The sequence below is a fragment of the Empidonax traillii genome, unplaced genomic scaffold (genome assembly GCF_003031625.1).
Source record: "Empidonax traillii isolate 1590-97213 ecotype Southwest subspecies unplaced genomic scaffold, ASM303162v1 scaffold196:size3368384, whole genome shotgun sequence".
In the NCBI taxonomy this organism is placed as follows: domain Eukaryota; kingdom Metazoa; phylum Chordata; class Aves; order Passeriformes; family Tyrannidae; genus Empidonax; species Empidonax traillii.
Window position 1 is genome coordinate 1,249,231 of NW_020955389.1, and position 22,377 is coordinate 1,271,607.

The 22,377-nt window shown below is 40.9% G+C and overlaps 1 protein-coding gene across 2 annotated transcripts in view; it reads left to right on the forward strand.

The window, feature by feature from the left end:
• The first annotated feature begins 2,468 nt into the window (after positions 1-2,468).
• The window catches only part of GLIPR2 (GLI pathogenesis related 2), a 30,831-nt gene continuing 10,922 nt past the window's right edge, over positions 2,469-22,377 (forward strand). Inside the window, exons 1-3 of one of the 2 annotated variants that reach the window (XM_027886880.1) lie at positions 2,469-5,332; positions 5,493-5,689; positions 21,330-21,438. In XM_027886880.1, the coding sequence (XP_027742681.1) occupies positions 5,665-5,689; positions 21,330-21,438 (134 nt within the window). In that variant the 5' untranslated portion in view covers positions 2,469-5,332; positions 5,493-5,664. Of the gene's footprint in view, positions 5,333-5,492; positions 5,690-9,829; positions 10,501-21,329; positions 21,439-22,377 lie in introns of those variants that run through there. The other variant, XM_027886881.1, reaches the window with a different exon arrangement.

Below are 22,377 nucleotides of genomic sequence, written 5' to 3' on the forward strand. Positions count from 1 at the left end.
CACTGCACAATGTTTGTTTTTCTCCTTTTGCTTGAGTTCCAAGATGCAAGCCAGGAACTGTAGGGCTTTGTTACCTGTTTTTAACATGAAGAGCTCTTCAGCTTGAACTGATGTAAAGCAGGACATGATTACCGTGCTGATCTGCTAAAGGTTGGTTATCAAGCATATGAAATGAGCTAATGTTTAATATCAAATTATTAAAATCAACACAAATCTTACTTTTCTTCTATGACATGAAGCAAACATTTTAAAGCAGTCCTAGCAGAATTAATGATAAAAGTTTTTATATTCTTCGAGTACACACATTTTAGGCTAATGTTAATTAGCATTAGCCTAATGCTAATTTAAACTAATACTGCAGCTTCCTAAAAGATACATGCATCGTTTACTGTACAATGTATGTGAATGTGTAACAGAAGCTCTGTTCACAAGCTGTGCAGGTTGAACTGAGCGTCAGAGGTCTATGTTTTTCGTAGCTCCTCAACAAAAATCAGTGTCATCTGTCTTATATAAATATTTAGTTATACGATGAACTATGGCTGAAGTAGACACATAAAGATTGATATTTGTATTTAATTATTTTTGGACCAACATATTTTGTTCCACTTGAGCAGTGCTGCAATAAAACTCAAAGAAGTTACAGATGAATGCACATTACAGAAATGAAAAGAAACAGATTTGATGATTTATCAGACCAAAAAATATAATAAGTTGCTTAAAGATGCACTAGATTACGCGGACATCAAAACCTGTGGCATTTCATTACTTCTGCTGACAATAACTGTCAAATTTAAGGAGTTTTACCTCCACTACTAAGAAATCACTAGCAAACTGAATTTGGACTCTGTCTGCACAGGAACTGTTTCCAGATACTAAACTGATAAGCTGTGGAGAGTGAACCTGAGTGAAAGACCTTCCAGAATGAGAAAGAAGAGCAAGATACCTTGCATCTTCATCTATGAAAAGAACTTTATATTTGAAGTTGGTAAATATTTTAAGATTCCCTTAGAAAAAAGAAAAATGAAGAAAACATTTTTTAAGTGATAACATTTTTAAACTCCCTCAGTTTTCAAAGAAAAGAAAAGAAATCTAGTCTTGGACCAGCTACCAAGAAAATCCCATGTACCTAGACTGAACCCATGCCTTGAAAAGCCAAAATCCCTTTCAGATACATCTACGGTCAAAGAGGACCATAGTGGGGGTCAGTAATCTTTCTAGCCACTGCAGCTAAATCCTTCAGGTATCTGGAGTTTTCAAAGCCTGGGGTTCACATCCCTGCAGTAGCTGTGCTGCTGTGGCAAAGCAGAGGCATTGTCCACGCAGCTGCTTTTGTTGATTCTCCTTTAAGCCGATGGGTGGTAGTACAACCTAAAGGTGGTAGTACAGCTGATCAGCTCCAGCTGATCTCGGGGTTTTTGGGAATTTTCTTCAGCTTTTGCTTGGAGTTATCTACTTGCAAACTCTTTCAGTGCTGGTTATTTTTATGATTTTGCAAAACAGTGTAAGTAGTATGGAAATGGTACATGATGATCAGAGTTTTGAAAGTGCTAAGTAACAAGCAAAGCAAAAAAAAAGGGGAGCAGATGGTACTGCTCCTGGGCAGTACAAAACAATGCTGGGGAGAGAGAATGCAGTCACCTGTAGATACAGAGTGTGAAAAAGACAAATTGAAATAATGCCTTCAGAATTATAGCAGGCAAAAGGAGGAAAACAGAAATATCCTGTCTAAAATCCACCTGGAAGACTCAAAATGACATTTAATTTTCGTCAACTTTAATATTGGCTGTACCTTATTTGATGGACTGTTGAAGTAATAAGACATTAAAATTGCATAAGCAGTCATAAAATACAATGTTTTCAGTCAAATGTGCTATCTATACAGGATCTTGAATAGTCTTTAAAAAAAGTATAATGAAAATACAAGTATCTAAATGTGCTGACTAAGAAAAGGAATGGAATGTTAGCAAGGATTTCATTAGAAGGTTCTGAGTGAAAAGACAAAGGAGTGGAATTCATGGTGGGGGGAAAGCACTCACTGAGGGAAGAAGGAAAAGTATCCAATTTGATTTATTGTCTCCCACAGTTCAGAAGCTGAAGGTTCCTTGAGAATAGCTTAATGCCTACATTATTTAAAAATAAATTAATTGCCATCTGTTCCTTACAGGTGATACCATCAGGAGTTTCTTTACAAGCAAGAGGTCTAGAAAGCAACCTTAAAGGAAAAGCAAAAGCAGAAAATTCCGCAGTCCTAGAACTTTAAAACCGAGGGATGACACTAAATATGACAGGAGTGTCTGAAATATTTCTCTGAATGTGAGTGAATCTAAAAGGTTTGCAGAGAACTGCAGGATGGCAGAAAAGCTGGTTCTGATTGATTCATACAAAGAAAAGAAAAAGAAAAAAAAAAAAAAGGAAGATAAGAGCCTTATTCAGGAATGGAAGAGACAGAAAATAGCATAGGCAGGAGATAAGCCAGGACATATTCTAAGGCGTAAACTTGCAGTGACAGACCTGTGAGCAGATGAGGACAAGATCCCTGAACTGGAAGGTATGAATGAAGATCCACAACATACATGACATACACATGATATTGTTATATATTCACAGTGTAGGAGCTTTTTTTTGTTTGTTTGTTTTTTGCTCCCGGGTGCACTATTCAGAAGTGCAGTTTTAGGAGGGGCTTTAACTATGCTAGAACTGTGGACCAGTTCTAGTGTGTGTCTCACTGGGTTGCTGTTATTGCTTCTTGTTACTGCCTCTCTCATGAAAGCAGTAGGACTTGCAGATAGAATTAGTCAGATCATTGTACTGTTCTGGCTAAAAATCAGTCCTGCGAAGCCAAACAATCCAATCCAGCCCCAGCATTGATGTCCTGGCACAAGGGTGAGAGGTGACGCACCTCTACTCCCAGCCATCCCCCTGAGAGGGCAAGCAAAGCACTTTCCCTGGCAGTGTCTCCCCGTGTACAGGCTGGGAGATCCTACTATGAAATTAGCATGTGTTTCCCTCATGTTTCTTTGATTAGCCCTTTCCTCTATAGGGATGGTTTTGCAATTTGTTTGGAAGTATGGAGGGAAAGAAGAACAAAAAAAATTGGTCATTGGGAATAGCCTTTTGCTTGTCATTACAGAGATGTCTGTGTGCCTGCTCGGATGCTTGCTCCCAGCAATGTTTTATCAACTCAAATACAACGGTTCAACTGTAAGTGATAAGCAGTGCCCTTATTCTTGGTGTCAGAGGTTGCTGGGAATTTTTTTGAAAGTGCCTATAGCATCTAAAATCCAGTATATTATTAAAGGGAAAAAATATTTGAGGGGGAAAATACTGAACAATATAATTGAACAAAAATTGTGTTTTCTTTCTGGATTTATTAGCTTGACTTTTCCTGGATTTAATTGTGTTTCTGTAGTCGAAGGAAGGAAAACACAAAGCCGTAATGCCAGAGAAATCTTGCCTAAGGAAAATAAACTGTGATGTTGTTAGCTAACAAGGTAGATGAACACTGCCGTTGCAAACTCATTGCATGTACCAGTGAGATAAGTTCATTCTGACAAGTGAGTTAGATGAAATTATGAGAAGGACACACAATAGAAAGAGGTCAGCAAAAGCAGGGTTATATGAGATGCCACTGCCCGTCTCGAATAGCATTCTGGCTCTCATTAGCTTGCACCATGGAACTGCCTCTGTAAAGTAGATGCAAAATGGGTTCTTTTGGGATTGGATATAGCCAAAGACTTGCTCAGGAATTTTGCTGACATGCTACAGCTGCTGTTGGGTATTCATTCCGTTCTGCTGGCCATGTGCTACATTTAGGTCAAGATGAAACTCTGTGAAACATTTAGCTTGAACATCAGGTTTCTCCTTACAAATCTGCCTGAACTACTGTGCTGAACTACTTGCTAGGGCAGGCACAGCCCCAGGGTGAACCCCAGCACACTCTGCAGGAGTACAAAGACTGAACCAAAGTTCTGTGATGAATGCAGATGGGATGGTGCTGCTGTTTATATCTGAGAACTTGAATGGGTCACTTATACGGATATTGCAGGGATGGTGAAAAGCCTGATGTAAGTGTCAGATAGGAAAGCTGGAGAGGAGATGATGGGGAAGTGACATGGAAGGATAGACACAGACCTTGTAACTGCGGTGAGTTCAGTTCAGGGCCACAAAAGCAATTAAGGCACTTAAACATTTCCTGTGAGGAATGTTTGAGAGAACTAGGACTGTTCAGCCTGGAAGAGAGAAGACTCGGGGCAAACTCATCAGCACATATAAATACCTGGGAGGAAGGGAGGGAGTGAGGGGAGAAGGACACAGGCATTTCTCAGCAGTATTTGCTGGTAGGACAAGAGGACATGTGGACAAAAATAAAATCTCCTTGCCAAAGCATCTTCTCTGTTGCATCCCACATCAGTATTTTTGAACTATGTTCCCACCAGCTTCTTTTAATATCCTCTAATTCTCTTATTGGAGGGCACAATCAACAGTTATGAGCCATCTGTGTTGCTCATCCTCTTGTAGTAATGTCTGTAATTTCCTTTTCCATGATCTCTTCCCTTGGCTGAAGAATCATAGAATGGCCTGGGTTTGAAGTGACTGAAGTTTTGAAGCCCTATTGTGTGTATGAAGCTTCTATGACCTTGTTGCCTTTCTCTGATCCTTTACCTCTTCTACTGTATTCTATTTGAAGTCAGAAAACTAGGACTACCCATATAAGTTAATGCACAAGCAAATCAGAGGTTTAAACAGTCCTGCAGTCTGCCTTCTCCTTGTCTCTTTCCTAATTATTCCTCAATATCAGATCTTCTTTCTTGTCTTCTTCTGAATATTTAAACTGCTGATTTCCAGGACCTACCAGAACCGTGTGATCTTGTTCATGAGTAACTGCTCACATTTAATTTCTGACTCATAAAGTGGTTCATATACAGGGATATTTTAATGTAATGGCTAAATATGTGGCTGTTAAGCAGGAGGTGCTTCCAGCTAGTAGGATGAGATTTTGCTAAAATGAAGGTTACTGCCTATGTGGATCTGATATAAAAAGTAATAGATTGCAGGGTTATACATGGAAAGGCAAAATACAGATGCTGTGAGAGTCAGTCTGTTTATGTGTGAATATGCCACTACTGGAGGTCAACAGCTGACCTAGTTGTCTGACCTCTTTATGTATTTGTGCTCACCTGGGTTGTTGTTTAACTTTTCCTATCTTAGCTACTGAGCAGTGGTCCTGGAAAAATGGTGTTTAAACTCACCCTGAGGTACTGTGCTGAAGCAGAGAGCCCATGAAGTGTCCTAACAGCATGCTCCAGGTACACAGCAGCCTTGGAGGAGAGAGGTATCATGTTGAGGAACTGACAGAAGCTCTATTCCTTTTCAGTGTTCCCAAATCCCTTTTTTGTGCCAGAAGTCATTTCAGGATACACTCTCCTCTCCCCTCTTTCCCTTAACTCCTCTATACCCAGAGACTGAGTTTCCTCTTACTTTCTCCATGGCAGGGATGCAGAGGAAGCACTCTGAGCATTTGCACAGGTGGAGAGTGACATTTCCTATAGACGCTTCTGCTTCAAGCTAGTTGAGAGCAACCATGCTGAGGGTTTTCCTGTGACTCTTTTCTGAAGCCAGAACCCCAGTAGTCTGACCCATGTTGAGGAGCATCCAAAGTCTGAAATGGGCACTTCATTGCCCTGCTCTGGTGAGATTTGTGTCTTTGCACTCTCAGATGAGAGTGCATTTAGATGAGCATGAAGAATGTCAGCTGGGGAGGGTGCTAGTCCTCTTGAGAGAAAGGTAATGCCTGTTCAACACTCCTTTGTATTCCCACATTTTGTCCCCCAAACTTTTGCTTGGAATCCAGCCTTTAGGACTGTTGTTTGTTCCAACCCCTCCACCTGCTCCCCTCCAATGACAGAGGGTTTGAATGGTTGGAACTAGGTGATCTTTAAGGTCCTTTCCAACCCAAACCATTCTGTGATTCGATGATGATGATTAATCACACGCTACTTTTATCTTGCAATGTGTGGGAAGAAGTTGAAGTCAATGACTATTCTGCAGTGACAGTCTCCTGTTTTCTCTGTAAGGCTTTTGTGGATGTGGTCAGCTTATAACAGTACAGTCCTGAGAAATAGCCTTGCTTTTGTACTCTTGCTCTTTTCAGGTCAGTTCTTTTCATTTTCTTCAGCATCTGAGCATTATGGTCATGCTAGAAAGCAGTATGCTGTCTTGCAAGAAAAATTAACATCTCCAACTGTGTTAAAGTTGAATTTTTGTGATTCGCCACCCAACCTGGATTACTTCAGAGGTGAAACGGCAATACCAATTTGGGTCCCTCAAGCAAAGCCTGGCAAAACTGCAGCAGGTTGAATATTCTCAAATATTCTACCATCATTTTTTGTCCCATTTTCCTTTTACAGTTTTAAAAATATGCAGTTTTCCAGTTGATTGATACAGCTTTGTGAATAGTTTTATGGTTCACTTACAGTTCTTGTCACTATATATGATGTGTGATGTGTGAGTTATAGTCATATGAATACTGTTGGACTTTAGGGTCACTTGTTAAGAGTGTCGTGGAAAAACAGATTTGTTACATTGAGAATTGCTGACAAACCTTTTGTCTGAGTGGTTTGACTTGTGGACAAACTGCTTAGAGTTGTATTTAGAAGAAGGCTGTGAGGCATACACACCTCCTTGGCTGGGCTTATGTGTGACAGTGTTGTCATAGGTCTGTCCCAGTCTGTGCAGTCACCTAATTGTACCTGATAGATACCAATTGATGGAATGAATTAATGATTCAAAACTTTAATGATGACAGGCATTTGCATTGACTGGACCCACCAGAGCATGCACCCGTGAAAAGGTTCATCTCAAGCCTTCTTAAATGTGTCTAAACCTGCCTGCAACCAGTTGGGGATCTGCACAGGCAGGAGCTGGCTGGCTGTTCCTCCATCGCTTGCAGTCTTGCTGGAACAGAAATCTGCAGGCTGAAACCCATGATGCTGCTGGGACCCTCACAATAGGCGCATTGCTGCAGAGCCCCGCTTAGGTGGGTTCCCTTGCCAGATGGAGGGGAATACTCAGCTGTGTGCACGCAGACCTCTGAGAAGACAACAGGTGACCTGGGATCTGCCTGGGGTTCCTTGCTCCATCAAAAATACTTCTGTCTAGTCCTGAGTTTCCACAGATGTAGCCATATATGGATGGCTGGTGGAAGGTCCTGGAGGAATATCGAAGGCTGTCAGCACATGACTGTGAAGACTAAGCTGTGTGAGACAGCAGGCAGCAGCAGCATAATCCCAGCTGGGCTCAGAAATCCACACTGCCACTTCCACCACACTGGCCTTGCCAGGTCCACATGCCCTGGCACAATCTGTGGGGCACCACAGGAGTGCCTGTGGCTACCCAGGACCAGTCACAATGTGAACAGCAGGTCTCACAGGGCAGGCTGGGGTACAGAAAAGAGAAACTGAGGTGCAGGAAGCTTCCAGGAGAGAGAGGAAAGCAAAGCAGGGGAAGGATGTGGGTTTACATCTGGTGGCACCAGAGGAGGTTATGAGACAGTGTGCATTATGGTTAGTCACAATGAGGTAAAGAGAAGCAGCTGAGGTGGGTGGGTAAAATGGGTTTGCTTTCTTGGGAGAAAAGGGAAGATATAGTAGAAAGAGGAATGTGTTGTTATTCAAATGCCACATAGTCAGTTTGACACCAAAATTTTAGCCACAGATTTTCAGGATGCAGATGAAATAGCTCTATTACTGCTGAATTATTACTAACTCCCTGATTGTAATGATACAAGCACTTCCTTTCAAATTACATTTTTCCTTCTCGTGTGCTCTATATAACCTATTTCCAGAAAAAATATTTATCACACCAGTCTTTACTAGTTAAGTGTTACTTTTTCTAGCCAGCTGTTTTTGTTCTGCTTTCCTTTTAGCAGGAAGATGAAACAATTAAAAATTAGTCAGTCTATGTTGTACTTTTTTTTTGCATCTTCTCTAGAAACATTTAGTAGGTGTTGCTATAGGAGGCAGAATGCTGGACTCATCTGACTGTGCATGGCATTTCTGTTTCTGTAATATAGTTTCCAATACCCAGCATTGGATAATACCAATGTCATCCTAGTAATTTCTCTGTGTAAAGGAATCATGCAGTAACTAAACAAACATGCATTTGGAGGTGCTTCGATACATCATAAAGTAAATGGAAAATCCTGTTTGTTTCCACTCAGATTGATTTGTTTGATACTCTCTGAAACTGGTAAAAGGATATTAATAATTTACAGTTCTTAAACATCACCAGCAGTGGCTTTTTTATTTATTCACTTTCATTATTTTCAAAGACTTGTTTGCATTCTTAATTATTAGTGTACTTACCTCCTCCAAATTTCCATCTGATAAGATCAGTAATATTCTTTGGTGTGGAAATTTCAGCAGGTGATGTTAAAATGCTAAAAAAGTCCAGCTCCTTCCTTCTTCTTTGCTTCTGTATGTCTCAGCTTACATTGCTTTCCTGTCTTTGGTGAGTCATTGCATTTACTTTGTACTGATACTTTTACGTTTCAAGCCTGAGCAGTGATTTTGATTTCCTTGTTTTCTGATGAGAAAAGGCACCATTTTTTTCCCTGTAGGTAGCACTGGATTTTTGTCAAATCAGAGAAACCCTCTTTTCCAAGTTATGATTACAGAGGATGTTGTGGAAATGTTATGCAGGTGTATCTGGTCGCTTTTGAAGGTGCTTGATGCTATTTCTGGTAGCAATCCAGGTCCTAAAGGTTTATTGCTTTACAGTTCAGCTGAATATTATAAAGACCTAAAACATAAACAGTATAAAATATAAGAATCAACTGTGAGAATATAAATGAGCATTTCAAATACTGGAAACTCCCAACTATGCAAATATAAATTCCCTTCTCCTTGTCATGACCAAAGGGTGGCAGTGGCTATTGCTGAGCACTGATGCATGACCTAGGAGTAGTGCAACCCAGTATTTCAAGTTTAGCAGAGCATTTTTAGAGACTAGGGTTCACAGACTATCCCACAGTTTGTTCACTCCTGCAAGCAAATAAAACAGCAGCTTTCACCTTCATAGGGCTCTGATAGTTAGTACAAGCTATAGCTCTCCACCCTGCTCCTCAGCCACCTACTGCCACTTGCAGCAAAAGGAGTGGGAGGGGATGTCCTTCTGTGTCTCCTCTGATCTCTTTCTCCTGCTCTGCTGCCTGCCTTGCTACCAGCAAGGTAAACGTCAGGCAGCTGTGAGGACAAGTGTGTTCTCACACCCTGCAGTTTCCTTCTCTATGGATTGCACCCTTAGTTCCTAGTGATCCCATCAGCTGTTAATGACACCCACTCAGCCTCTGTTTCAGCCCTGCCAGTGAAACAACCTCTGGAGGAGCAGTGTGTTGGTGAAGGGATATTGTCTTTCCCCTCCTGCTGCTGCTACTTGTTTAAAAAAAGCCCCAAACCCCTACATCTTTTTATTTCTGAGGTGGTTTTTTAACTTTGTTCATCATGGCACTCACCTCCAGAGGTGGGTAAAGGATAATTAAAACCTGGTGAGCCAGCAGACTTGGCACAAAACCAAGTAGAACTTCGAAATTTTGAAAGGGGTTGTAAAAACTTGGGAAGCATTAACCTCAGATGATTTTTCATGATGATGAAAAGATGAAAGTTGGAAACACGTAACTGAATTATCATCTGGAGATATGCAGCACTTCTGAAGTTAAATCAAAGTATCCTGTTCACTGTAGTTGAAGTAGTTAATATTTGCCAGATTAGCTTGAGGCATTTCGATATAATGTGAAGATAACAGTGGCACAGTGCTTACACAGACAGAATGAGGTATACACACATCCAACTCTTTTTACAGAAACACACCATCAGCACAGCTCCTCTTTAACCTGCAAAATTTTATTTTACTAATACCTTCTACAGATTATGTTGCAACAGTGCAGGAAGTGATTCATTTTAGACATAAAAACGTAGTTATACTTCAAAGTGCTTTATCACTTTCCTGTTTTAACTTAACATAGAGTAACTTGATAAAACTTCAACAGCATTTATGTGTATGAATTAGCCTCGTTTGCTATGCCCATTGTGGCAGCGGAATTATTTGTCAGCAGAATTTCCTTGCACAGCCTACTCTTATCAGAGGACAGCCGCAATTACTAAGCTAAACTGGTATGTGAAAACATATGGTGTTTTGGAGCTGCTTGGTTACTGTGGAGGATAAATAGCTGCTGACCCTAAACAGGATCTTTTTATGAAAAAAAAAAGAGCAGTGTCCCCTGTGCCTTATAAGGCATGGGCAGGCTTATTGCAGCGCTGAAGGAGGGGCGGTAGCGGGTTCATGCTGCTGAGTTTTCTCCGGCAGCGGTCGCAGGCGACTGAAGAAGTAAAGCTGAAATTGCAAACGCTGCGTCCCGGCACTTGACGGCGAAACTCGGTCAAGAGAGGAGGCAGCAGGTGAAATTTAAAAAAAAAAACCACCACTTGATCATGGGCAAATCAGGTGAGCAGGGGAAAATCGTGCAGTTGGCTGTGTTTTCATACAGTGTCCGTGCCTGATTTTGTGCTCAGAAAGCATTGCTAAAGCATTAGTGGCTTTCCCCGGAGAAAGCTGCTTTCGTTTGTGCATGGTACAGCCTGGGAGGAGCTTTCTCTCTGAGAAGGAGTTAGATTAAACAAAAACCAAGAAAAAGGACACCCCTCTCTCCACAGTCTGCACAGTGTAGAGGTAGCTGTATTTTATATACAGTTCATATTTTGTAACTTAAATTACTTTTGCTTTGCTGTGTAAAATAATTATAAGCCCTATAGCTTTAAAAGTACTTCATGTCTAGCTGTCTGACAAAACTTACCAGCCTTGTAGGTGATCAGCAGGATGCTTTGAGATGGGGGAAGCTTTTTATCACCCTTCTTTTTTGGAAGGATTTAGATTTAAGATTTGGGTGCCGCTTAACTGAGGACGCCTCAGCTCCAAAGTCTCCCCAGCTGTGCACATACCCTTGAAGCTTCTCCCTGCTGCTGCCTGTGCTGTTGCTCCTTTCCCCGCTGCCGTCAGCTGTCTGTGTGCCCTGCTCTGGCAGTCTAGGCTGGGGACTACTCCTCTGAAGCTGCCGAGGAGCCAGAGATATTAAGAAGGGAGGGCTCTTGCCCCCTGTTTTCTCTGTCCTTGTTCTGGTAGAGTCATGAGCGAAAATCTTTGCCAGACTTTTGAAACAGCTGTAAAACTGGATGGAGTTTTTTCTTAATCTTGTGGTTAGGACTTTACTTCTGTGACAAATCAGAGCCTGGTGGCATATTGTCTGTCTGTCCTGTGTGTGAACAGCATGTATGGGATATGCTCAGGAAAACCTAGTACTCTTATTCACTCAAAACCAAGGCCTCTTCCAGAGAATATTGAGGAAAATCTTTGTGGGGGTAACACTTCAGTGGGCCTCAGCATGGTTATGTTGATTTTTTTTTTTCTTCTTTTTCTTTGTTTTTAAAGGTCAGCTTCTTAGATGAGGTCAGAGCTGACTGCAAATGTGACTGTAAAGGGTTTACTGGTATGACACCCAGTCCAGGGAAAGCACTGTGTAACCACCAGTGAGTTTGGCCCCATGTCCTGGCAGCTGCAAATGTTTTCAAGTGGATTGGGATTTAGTAATTAACCTTATAACAATTTAAGTAAGTGTAGTTGCTCAGAAGTATCAAGTTCAGCACTTCTTATGCTAATAGCATAAAAAGTACAAATACCATATAACTGTAGTGGCTGTACATTACATTAGAAAAGCACATTGGGCAAAAGCAGTAGAAATACTCCACTGTGCACCTCCTAGTTTCAGAAGGAGTAAAAATCTCCCTTTGTTTTAATACATGCAAACTGCTAGAACAGTCATAAGGCAGTCACCATCTTTGGTTTTTCCTGCACGTTTATTGCTGCACATTAGTTGATTTTTCCAAACTTAAGAGCAGTTACAGACAAGAAATTCTCTTTGCCAAGGCTTGGGTAATGTTTGCATCCCTAAGTACTTATACAAATAAAACTTGAGATCTAGGTACGTATTTTGTCACTTGTATCACACTTTTCAAATAAAGGTTAAACTGGGTCCAGGTTACTGTCTTAGAGCTGTGTGCAATATTTTTAGGTGAATCATAAAGCTGAGATCCTGTCCTGGCAATTGGTTTATTGACTAAATCCCATCTGCCCTTTCTAATGCACTAAAGTCTTCAAATTCCTGTCTGAGATCATTCAGTGTGGTTTGCCTTTGAATGGGGAGAGCAGCTGTTTTACAGAGTACTGCTTCCTCTGTGTTTTGTGTGAAATACCTCCCTTTCCCACTGTAGTAATCTTGAGGTGTGATGCAGGCAAGCTTCTCTATACTAGGGTATATGAAAATGTAACAGTTTGGGATCTGTCTAACCTGGAAACAGAGTCCTTGCTCCTCTCCAGGGTCAGAAAGATTAAGGCAGAGATTGTCTGAAGTCTAAATTTAAGGATGCTCTAATTCATGTAAAGTGGGACCACAATTTTAAAATTAATGTCTTCATAGCAGTCTCTTTTTGTTTTTGGCAAATCTGTCTTGAGGTAGAAGTATCACCACACAAAGAAATCCTGCTGTTGAAAATCTCAGTTCTTTGATAATAGCTCTCCAATAATGTTGCATTACTAGCTGTTACATTATATTTGAAGCAATGTTCATTGCAAGTATCAGAGCTCGAGACTTAGCATTGGTTTTGCTTCATTGAACAGAGCTGAGTGTTGGAAGACATTGGTACTTCTGACTCAGCTTTCTTGCTTGGAAGCTGCAGGCTGCTGAAACCAAATTTGTACTGAAACTTCCTTGTCAGGTTTAGAAAAATGTCTCCCGTCGCCTTAAACCCTGCAAATACTTAAGCCAAACATGGAGACCTCCTCTGCCCACCCCATGTATTCTCTTTTCAGACACCATTTGGATTGGTGGGGAGTGCAGGCAGCCCTCCCCACAGATGCCAGAGAGCCCTAACTAAAAAGACAGAGATAAGTATTTCTGCAGGAAATGAGGGGATGGTGAGCTGGCTGCTCCTCGTTGCCCTGTTGCTATGAGTGCCGCGTTGGCAGGGCTCTGACTCCCCTGCAGCTGTGCGGGCCGGAGGCCGGGGTTCCGCGGGCAGCCCTCGCCCCAGAGGGGATATCCATGCGAGCAGCTGCAGGCGATGCTCAGGGAAGCAGCTGGCTGCAAGCTCCACTCCTTCCCTCTGGAGCACGGGGATTCCTGCTGAGCAGTGGGAGTCTCTGAAAAGGCTGGGATGGTGTTAGGAAAAGGCTGCTAAAAGTCTCATTTCTTCGACTTCCCCTCTGGCTCAGCCTGGTGGGGGAAGGGAGCTTGCTCCGTTTGGTCCCTAAAAACTCGGTAGAGGGGATGGCGGGGGAATCGCCCTCTTTATTCTGGCAAGTGGCTGCAGATACTATGAAAGACAAGGACAGGATCAGTAAATGCTGCCTATCTTTTTACAGCGTTTGGATTACTTTTTATTTTTTATTATTATTATTATTATTTCTGCTCTTTTTTCCCCTTCTGCAAATGTGGGTGGAACTCAGAGAAGACGCTGGGAGTTGCCCACTGTTCTACTTGTTGAGTCGGTACAAAAAGGAAAAGAAAAAAAAAGGCTGAGGAAGGGTTTTGACAAAAAGAAAAAAGATAGAAACCAGACTCAGTGCAGTTTTCTACTGTGTTTTAATCTACCTGAGAAGCATGTGCTGTTTTTTAACTCTCAAGATGCACCTTCAGAGCACAGTAAAAAGGACTCCTGTGTTTTCTTCAGAGAGAGCTACATCTTCAGCTGATCTGAAGTGCTAACCTGTACTTCAGCATCTCAGTAGGAGAAAGCCGTGGCAGGTCCTAACAAAAGCACCGGCATGCTAGAGAAGTGACCTGTTGGCTTTCTGAGAAATGCGATACTTGCAAGCTGCCAAAATGACAAAGTATTTCTTGCTGGCTGGTTTTACAGGACTGGTGGGAATAAAGAAAATGAATTGGTCTGAACTGCTGAGCATTTGCATTGGTAACATCGGGACATTTGCAGAACTTGTCAACACAAGTTATTGGCTTTTTTTAATTTACACCAGAATTGAACTGGAGGTGTGGTGAGAAAAGGGCCTTTCAAAAACAAAGTTAATTCAAATCATAACCCCACACCTCCAGTTTTTGTATGAGGAAGACATTGATTACTTGGTTCAAGTTCAATAAATGTCAAATAGAGAAAGGTTTGACAGGAATGCATTAGGCTGTGGCAAACAGTATTCTGAGCCCAGTTTTTACCTGTCTGTTGAACCACCAGGTTTCGGTGGAGTAAAGGAGGGTAATGTAACAGTGGTTGTTCCTGTTGACTGTTAGATTAGTACCCTTAGCTCCACGTGTTCAAGTCAGATAACGCCAAAACAAGTGTGAAGAGCTCACAAAGCATTAAGATGGTAGGTATCTTGGTTGTTACAGACACTCTAAGGTTTCCTATACTGTTGAGTCATACATCAAAAAGCATCATCTTTCTGAATCTTCCAAGAAATCTTTCTAAAAAAAGGAAGTTAAGCATGACGAAAGCTTTTATTGCTGGGAACAGTCAAACTGTTAGTTTTCTGTCAATACAGTTATAGTGTCCATCTTGACTGGGTTTGAATTTGCCTCTGCTGCTGCTCTATGTGCAGGAAGAAAAAGTATGAGAAAACGAGTGTTTTGATTTTAACTGTTTTGTTGTTTATGTATCTCAACAGGCCAAAAGGCTATTTCAGATCTCTGTTTTTGTAGAAGCCTTGCTGTTCTCTGAAAGATTAGCTGGAGCATATCTATATTCTGTTTTTACAGGCAGGTGTAGGCAAGTTCTGCCCAGTCTGTGAAAGTCTGCACAGCAGCAGCTCTGCCAGAGCTGGGCTGGGTGGCCCTGCAGAGGGGGATGAGGTCAGACCACGTGGGTGGCCAACCTCCCTGGTGCAAGTAAGGGTGAGAAAATGGGGTAGTAGTCTGGGGTCTTGTGTAGGAAGACAATGTGGGCTGGTTTAAGGCCACTACAGACATAATTTAATATCCCTGGAAGTGTACAAGGTCAGGTTAAACAGCGCTCTGAGCAACTTGGTCTTGTTGAAGATGTCTCTGCTCATTGCAGGGAGGTTGGACTAGAAGGCCTTCAAAGATCCCTTCCAACCCAAACCATTCTATTATTCAGGATTTCATGAAATATATTTATTTTGGCAAGATTTTAAATTATGATAACTAGGGTTTAACCTGTTGAGTAGAGGGATGAGAAAGATATGATGTAATTGATAGTAAATATGAGTAAGGAAAGCTTTATATGTTTCCCTTCCTGACTTTGGCTACTGGATAGAGGAGTTTACACATCAGTGATCAGAAGAAATGTGCATGGCCATATTTCCATGCCTCGGGGAGATGCATAAATAAATATACTTTGAACATTGCCCCAGCTATCTTGGATGTCCTTGGCAGAAAAATGTGGGGGGAGGGTATTGAAACTAATGAGATTAAAGCTAATTCAGGTGTGCCTACCCCAAGCAATAGTAGTACATAAGCGGTAGAGGTATAAAATGACAGAGCAAATCCCAGGAGACATGGGATTGTTCTTCCTCTTTTCAGTTGTTCTTTGCAAAATTCTTCACTTTGCCAAGTGTTTGGTTGGCACCAAACAGCTCACAGTGCTATGTAAAATGAACTTGGCATTGGGTACAAAGTTCTACCTGTGGCTGCCCATCCCATAAGAATATGCAGCATTGAAAATATGAATATATGACCAGTAAAAATTACTCAATTTTAATTCAATTACTTGTTTTCAGTTACTCAAAACAACTTCTGCTGCTACTCATTTGTGAATATAATTGCACCTTATTTTCTTCATAAATTACTGCAATTATAAAGTCTAAGCAGATATGATGTTGGAGACAGAAGAAGAGGAGTGTGGTTCTAACACATGCAGGTCACTTGTGGCTTTGTATTTGGAAGTGTATATGCCCTAGGAATTGTGTGGCAATCAGATTTACGAATAGAAGACCTTACTAATGGGAGAGTCTCCTTAGTCTTTTTAAGTGTTAGCAGCATACACTTTAACTGCCTACAAGAGCTGTCTCTGTGGGTGTGTGGCATGATTACAATATTCACCTGTCCTTCTTGGTAGAATAGTAATAAAAAATTATATTTTTGATTGTCTTTTGTGCAAAGCCAAGACTGGCTGCTCTAGATGTAATGAGCAGACAGTTCCCACTTTAAGAAAATCACTCTATAGTAGTGACTGCTTGTTCTGCCTCTTGACTTGTGGGTCTGTTTGGAGGAGAGGGGCTACGGGCAGAGGACTTCTCCCACCCTTGTCTCCAGTGAAAGTGAAGACTTGGTTCTGTCAGTGCTCAAGACTGCTGATGAGTGTTTCTTACTTTTTAAATGCTTGTATCACGGAAGGCTCTGCTGCTTCTCAGAGCTGAGTAGCTTCCAGTCTACCAGGTGTTCCTTTTTAATCAGGACAGTCAATTGCCTAACAGTTTATAAAAGGCCTTAAGTGAGGAAGTAATCAACAGTGTCTATTATAGCAAGAATAGTATTTGCAATCAAATGGTGATGTGACTAATGTAATTGAAACATTATTACACCATCGACTTTGTATTCTCAGGCCATATGCCTCGAATTGAGTATGGGGGCAAAGAGTGTGTTACATCATATGGCACAGGTAATGCAAGGTTTTTAAGTTACCAATTTGCTGTAGAGTTAGCCCATATAAAAAATGAGCAGGGTCCTTGTCCATCAGACTCAATTAACTCAGACATCTTACTGTTGTCCTGAAGCTCATCCCAGTGGTAAGCAGGTGTGTGAGCAAAAATCAGGGAAAACTGAATGCCAAAAAACCTCACAGAAACTCCTCCCTTAAAAAGGATCTCCTGAGCTGAAGGGAAAGCTATTTTGAGCAGCAAACATAAGAACGTTACAGGAAACTACTCCCATTCAAAATTGTATCTAATTATAACTCACAATTTGTTCAATTCTGATAAGCAATGATTTCTCTTCTAAATTTTAGTAAGGTTATAGCATAATTCAGGTTGTAAGGGAAATAATGTACCAACAATTATGATATCTCTCATAAATGCTTATTGTATGGGATGGAGACATTGCCCCTTTACTGAATTCTTGATTCAAAGGCAAAAAGAGAGACAAGGAAACCCCACCCAGGACATAATGCTTTCTGAACATAGAATGATTTTGTCTTTCCTTTCCTCCAAGATTTATATGTGATTTCATTTCTTCTGTATATTTCCAGGCAACCAGCCAGTTTTCTTAGAGAGTAGGGAAGTTTGGCACTGAGGGAGATAAGCTTTTATGGCTGGAAGGGATTCATGAATTGGAGTATCAGATCCATGCTCCCATGCTCCGTATTTAGGAATAGCATTAAGGGCCAGTCTTGGGAGATATTACAGTTCCAAATGGGGGGCAAGCAAGTGCAGTCAAATAAATGGAGAAAGAAACATGGAACATTCACTCCCTGTGTCACTGCAGAGGCCAACCAGTACAAGACCACCCTGAAGCATTTGTGACTTCAAACCAAAGTGCTGAGTCAAAATGCAGTAGAACATAACTGTCTTCTTAACATTTCTTATATCAGTTAAGCTATTCTCAGAGTGTAAAAGATTCATCTAAGGCTAATTTCCAAATAATTACATTGCAAGTGAGGATAAAGATTGTTAATAATAAATGTCAGGTCTATTAGAAGAGCCTAGATGAAAATGTCATATTCATAAGCTGGGATGTTTTTTACTCAAGGATTTTGTTTGTGTCCAGTCCTTTAATATACCTTGGGAAGTTTGTCAAAATAGAGGTACATGATACAGTGCTGTTTCTCCAGTCACTAGGGTGGATACTTAGGCATAAGAGAGTATGCCTTTTTCCAGTCAAGGGTATGCCCAGTGTTATGCTGTGTGTCCCAAGTGCTGAGATAAAGACTACCTGCAGCATTTCTGTTGTATAGGGATTAGGTAGAGAGGTGCTTGGTGGAATAATTTACTGTTACTGTTTCCCCACACTGTCTTGTGGCTCTGCAAGACCAGTGGAGTAGGTCCAGTTGACAGCTGCAAAAGTAACGCAAAGCAGCTCATGTTGTGGAAGACATGTTCAGGTACCTTGATTCTGTTTTGATGTCCAATCCAAGGGAGAAACAGCAGGAGAAGACAGGGTTCAAAGAAGAGGCAGGATGGATTCAGACGTGAAGAACTCTTCACCCAGGAGAGACTGAGTAGCTTGGCACTGGTCAGAAACAGTAAGAATAGAGAAATAAGAATTCTCTGAAAAACAAGTCTGATGTGAAAAGGCAATGTAGATGCCTCTGTTTACTTTTCTGTGGTCACACAAAGTTGATCAATGAATCTGGAAGTCCAAAAGCACAACAACTCTAAGGTGTGCTCTGTACCACATAATTGTCTGGAAATTTAGTGTCACGTGCTGCCATTATCTTAGCCAATGTTGCAGAAGAATACAAAATAGAGGTAAATAATTGAATAATGAGGAGCAAGCAACTGTATCTAATACCTTTAGTCATTTCACTTATAAGCTCTGTAATGATTCATGACCAAACTTAACTTCCTGGCAGTAAGAAATAATTTTTTTCTAGCAGCTTAAGCAGCTTACATGAAGGGAAAAAAGTACGTCTCCAAAGCTGTCGGGGAAGCTGTTCCCATTTGGGTGGGAGCCTGAAAACTCCCATTAACTCTCACTTTTAATGTCTGGTGTCTCAGTGTATGGAACATTGGTAAAATGGAAAAACTGAACATGCCTCCTAAAACAAATCTGAAATGTATCTGGCGTTTTGGCGTCCCTCTCCACACATTATCAGGCACAGGAGAAGCTGCACAGAGGGAGGTGGTTAGCACATGAGCTTGAGTCACAGAAGATAAGTATTTCTATAGCAGCCACTTTGAAGGAAGGGGAGGATGCAGGTTCTCTAGGGACAGCATAGCAGTGCCTGCTGTAACGAGAAGCAGCTGAGTTTTGTTCATGACTTGTTGATCTATGTAAATCAGAATGTTAGTGCAGAGCTGAATTATGCATTATTTCTCTTAACGGATGGACTGTTGATAACATCTGTATTTCAGCTGACTTTTTTTTTTTATTTTAGTGTGTTATTGTCATTGAGAGCAAATAATTTGATTAGAAATTTTCATAATTGCAGGTCATACTGTTTATCTCCTATTCAGTGCTGAGAATGGGATATTAAGTCCAGGTGATAGCAGTCACAAGCCTTAGGATAGTCTCATGAAAAAAAAAATGTAGCCTGAAGTATGTGATGCAACTTTCAAAGCTGTGTGTTTCAACCTCTTTGATTTGCAGGCTATCTTAACATTTCAATGCTGGAAGCATGGACCCCCTGATCAGTGAGTTTAAGTGAACTGGCTGTAGGCTTGCCTTCCTCAGGAACAGGTGTTGTTTCTTATGTGATACATGTTGTACAAATAGGTTACCCTTATCTACCTCAGGTGATGTAGCAGATGAGAGGTTTAGTAGTCTGGCCTGATAGAATCAGTGATCTGTGAGGTATGTAGTAAGAGTGATGGGACAGGTTCATTAGCGAAAGGGCGGGGGGAGGGGGGAATGGAGGATGTGCTTGAATGCCAGAATGGAGGTGCCTGTTTTGTTTGATGATACGCAATTTTGTGATACACAAAATTGAATGAGAACTGAAAAGGAGGAAGGTGTGGTGGGCAGATCTCATCTTATTCAACAGAGTTGGTGTGTTACGCCAACAACTTGATATCAAAAAAAAAAATGAGCCTGGAAGCATATTGATGGAGAATATATTAGATGTATGTCCACAATGACACTGTGGTCAGGAAAGATTCAATCCAACTTCAGACTGTGTTCTGAATGTTTAATGTGCTTCATTAAATAGTTATGACTTTATTATATGCACTGTATATTGAGATTATCTTAGGCTGCTGCATTATCCTAATGCTGTTGAGGAAACTAGAGAGAACGCCGAGAACAACTTAAAACATGACTGTGAGTTGGGTAATCACCTTGGGAAAAGGTTCTGAGAGAAGTATGTGCAAACTGACAGCTCTGTTGTGGGGAAAGTGCATCATTACAAACAACAGAACAGTGTGCTTGCTAATAAAGCAGAGAATGATTGATTTTAGTTGTTAGGATTGAGTAATAATAGGAAGTTGAGAAATCCAAGGCTAATAACCAGAAACACTTTCTAGATATGAGGTCTGTTTGGGCTTCAAAAGTGTGATACAAGGAAAATTATGGTAGTCATGCAGTTAGGATATTCAGAAATTAAGCTGGTTAATCACCAATTAATGTAAGAACCTGTGTTAGGGTAAAAGCAGAGTTGAATACTTAAAGACTTCTCTTGTCCTGTTCAGAAGCTTCAGCAAGATAAAGTGAAAACTCTTTCTCTTTTGAAGATGCTATCTATACTTCTCTAATTGTCCCAAAACCTTGTTTCAGATTCAGAAATTCTCTTTAAGCAGCAAATTCCACAAGGTGACCAATGGCAGAGGTTTTTTTTCCCTGACTCTTGAGAAAAATCAGCAGTCATAAAAGGAGGTAACATGAAATTGCTGTCAAAGTGAATTGCACTGTGACTGATTGCTTGCACTGCTGAAAGTCTCAAGTTTACCAGGGTACAAACATAAGCTTTTTAAAAACTTTGCAGTAACTTTGGAACTCACATATTTACTGAATACACTCTAGTGCAGGGGGGAAAAGTCATCCCCAGCAGTCGTTTCTTTCCTTAGCATGTGCTGTTTGTGAACAATTATTTGTCTTGAGCCAAATAAAGCTACATTTCAAGATTTCTATGAATTTGTGTTATATAATGAATAAGAAGAATGGTACATGTTTCAAAGTACTTGCATAGTTCTAAACATTTTAGTATCTTCATTTTCTTTAGGTGATGTCCTGACTAATACTGATAATTTGTGGACCATAATTTGTATTTTTAATGCATCTCCTTGAAGGACCTATTCGCCACTTACTCTGAGGCTCTGCAGTGGTGATGCAGAGCACTGATATCTTAAAATCACTCAAACTGACTTTTCTTTTAAACTGACAAACTGACTGACTAACCTTAAATCTTCTTGCTATTGAGGAAAGCAATAAGGACGACATTTTTTTCAACCTTTGGTGAAAAAACTCCCAATAGGAGTATCTATTAGAGGTAATTTCTGGGTGGAAGTCATTAATGGTTCATTTCATCCTACTCCCAGGTAATGAGGGCAGTATTCTTCTGTTCTTCTGTCCAACCTGCACCAGTATCTTAGCTAAAGGGTATGCTTTTTCTGTCTTCACCAATGACTGTATTTGACAGACAATTTCTTTAATGTGATTTCAGCTTCCAAACAATTTGCTGAAGAAGTCTTGAAAGCACACAATGACTACAGGAAGAAACACGGAGTTCCCCCCTTAAAACTCTGCAAGAAGTTAAACAGAGGCGCCCAACAGTGAGTTCAGTCCTTTCTTTTCTCTCAAGAGATTTGTGACACTTTTTTCTGTTAGGTTCAAATGTGCATACTGCAAAAATACTTGCCTTTTGACATGCTGATTCTCAGTGAAGACTTATTGGGTGGAAAGTGTGGGACTCCACTCTTTTGTCCTCTCTTTCTCCATCACATAGGTCTAGCTGCTTATATGGACACTTCTGTGGTCACAACTCTATAAATCTGTCCTGGACCCTTTTTCAGACATCACTGCATCTGTCTGCACTGATATGTCTCCTCTGGTAGCTGCCTAAGACATGCTTCACCACCAATTATGTCAGATAATGGATTATCATCTGCAGGAGAATATCCACAGCTGCTGAAATAGTGAGATAAAGAACTTATTCATGGTAAGACGCAGTGACTGGTCTAAGATCAGTGGAATCAGAAGGAATCAGATCTAATTATCTGTCTCCATGCCCCAAAAGCAAAAGCGCAATATATTCTCTATTCTGTCAGGAGGGAAACATCTTACCTCTTCTCCAGGGTTGAAGACTGCACAACTTCTTGCTCTCTGGCTTAAGTCTTTCTTAGACAAATTTGAGTCTGATACTGCTTGTCCTCTTTACTGTAGTTACAACAACCAGATTAATTCCTTTCGCTTTACAGCAACCTTTTTCAAAAAGTAGATTTAAAAATCCTCGATTTTTTCAGGCTGATCCTCACTGTGCAAAGGAGATATAACTGAAAGAGTAAATGCTGATTAAACTACTTAGAAAATAAATGTCTTCCCATAACAGCTAAACAGTGGCCAGTTTGATCCCTGCAGGTAAAAGATCATTAAGCTTTCTACCATAACTGTTCAGACTTCTCTGTGCCAGCTGGCTGGGAGCCAGAGAGGCTGCTGTAGTTTTGCAGAAGCTGATTTAGTGTCCCAGCATGGTGCTGCACTGTCACACAAAT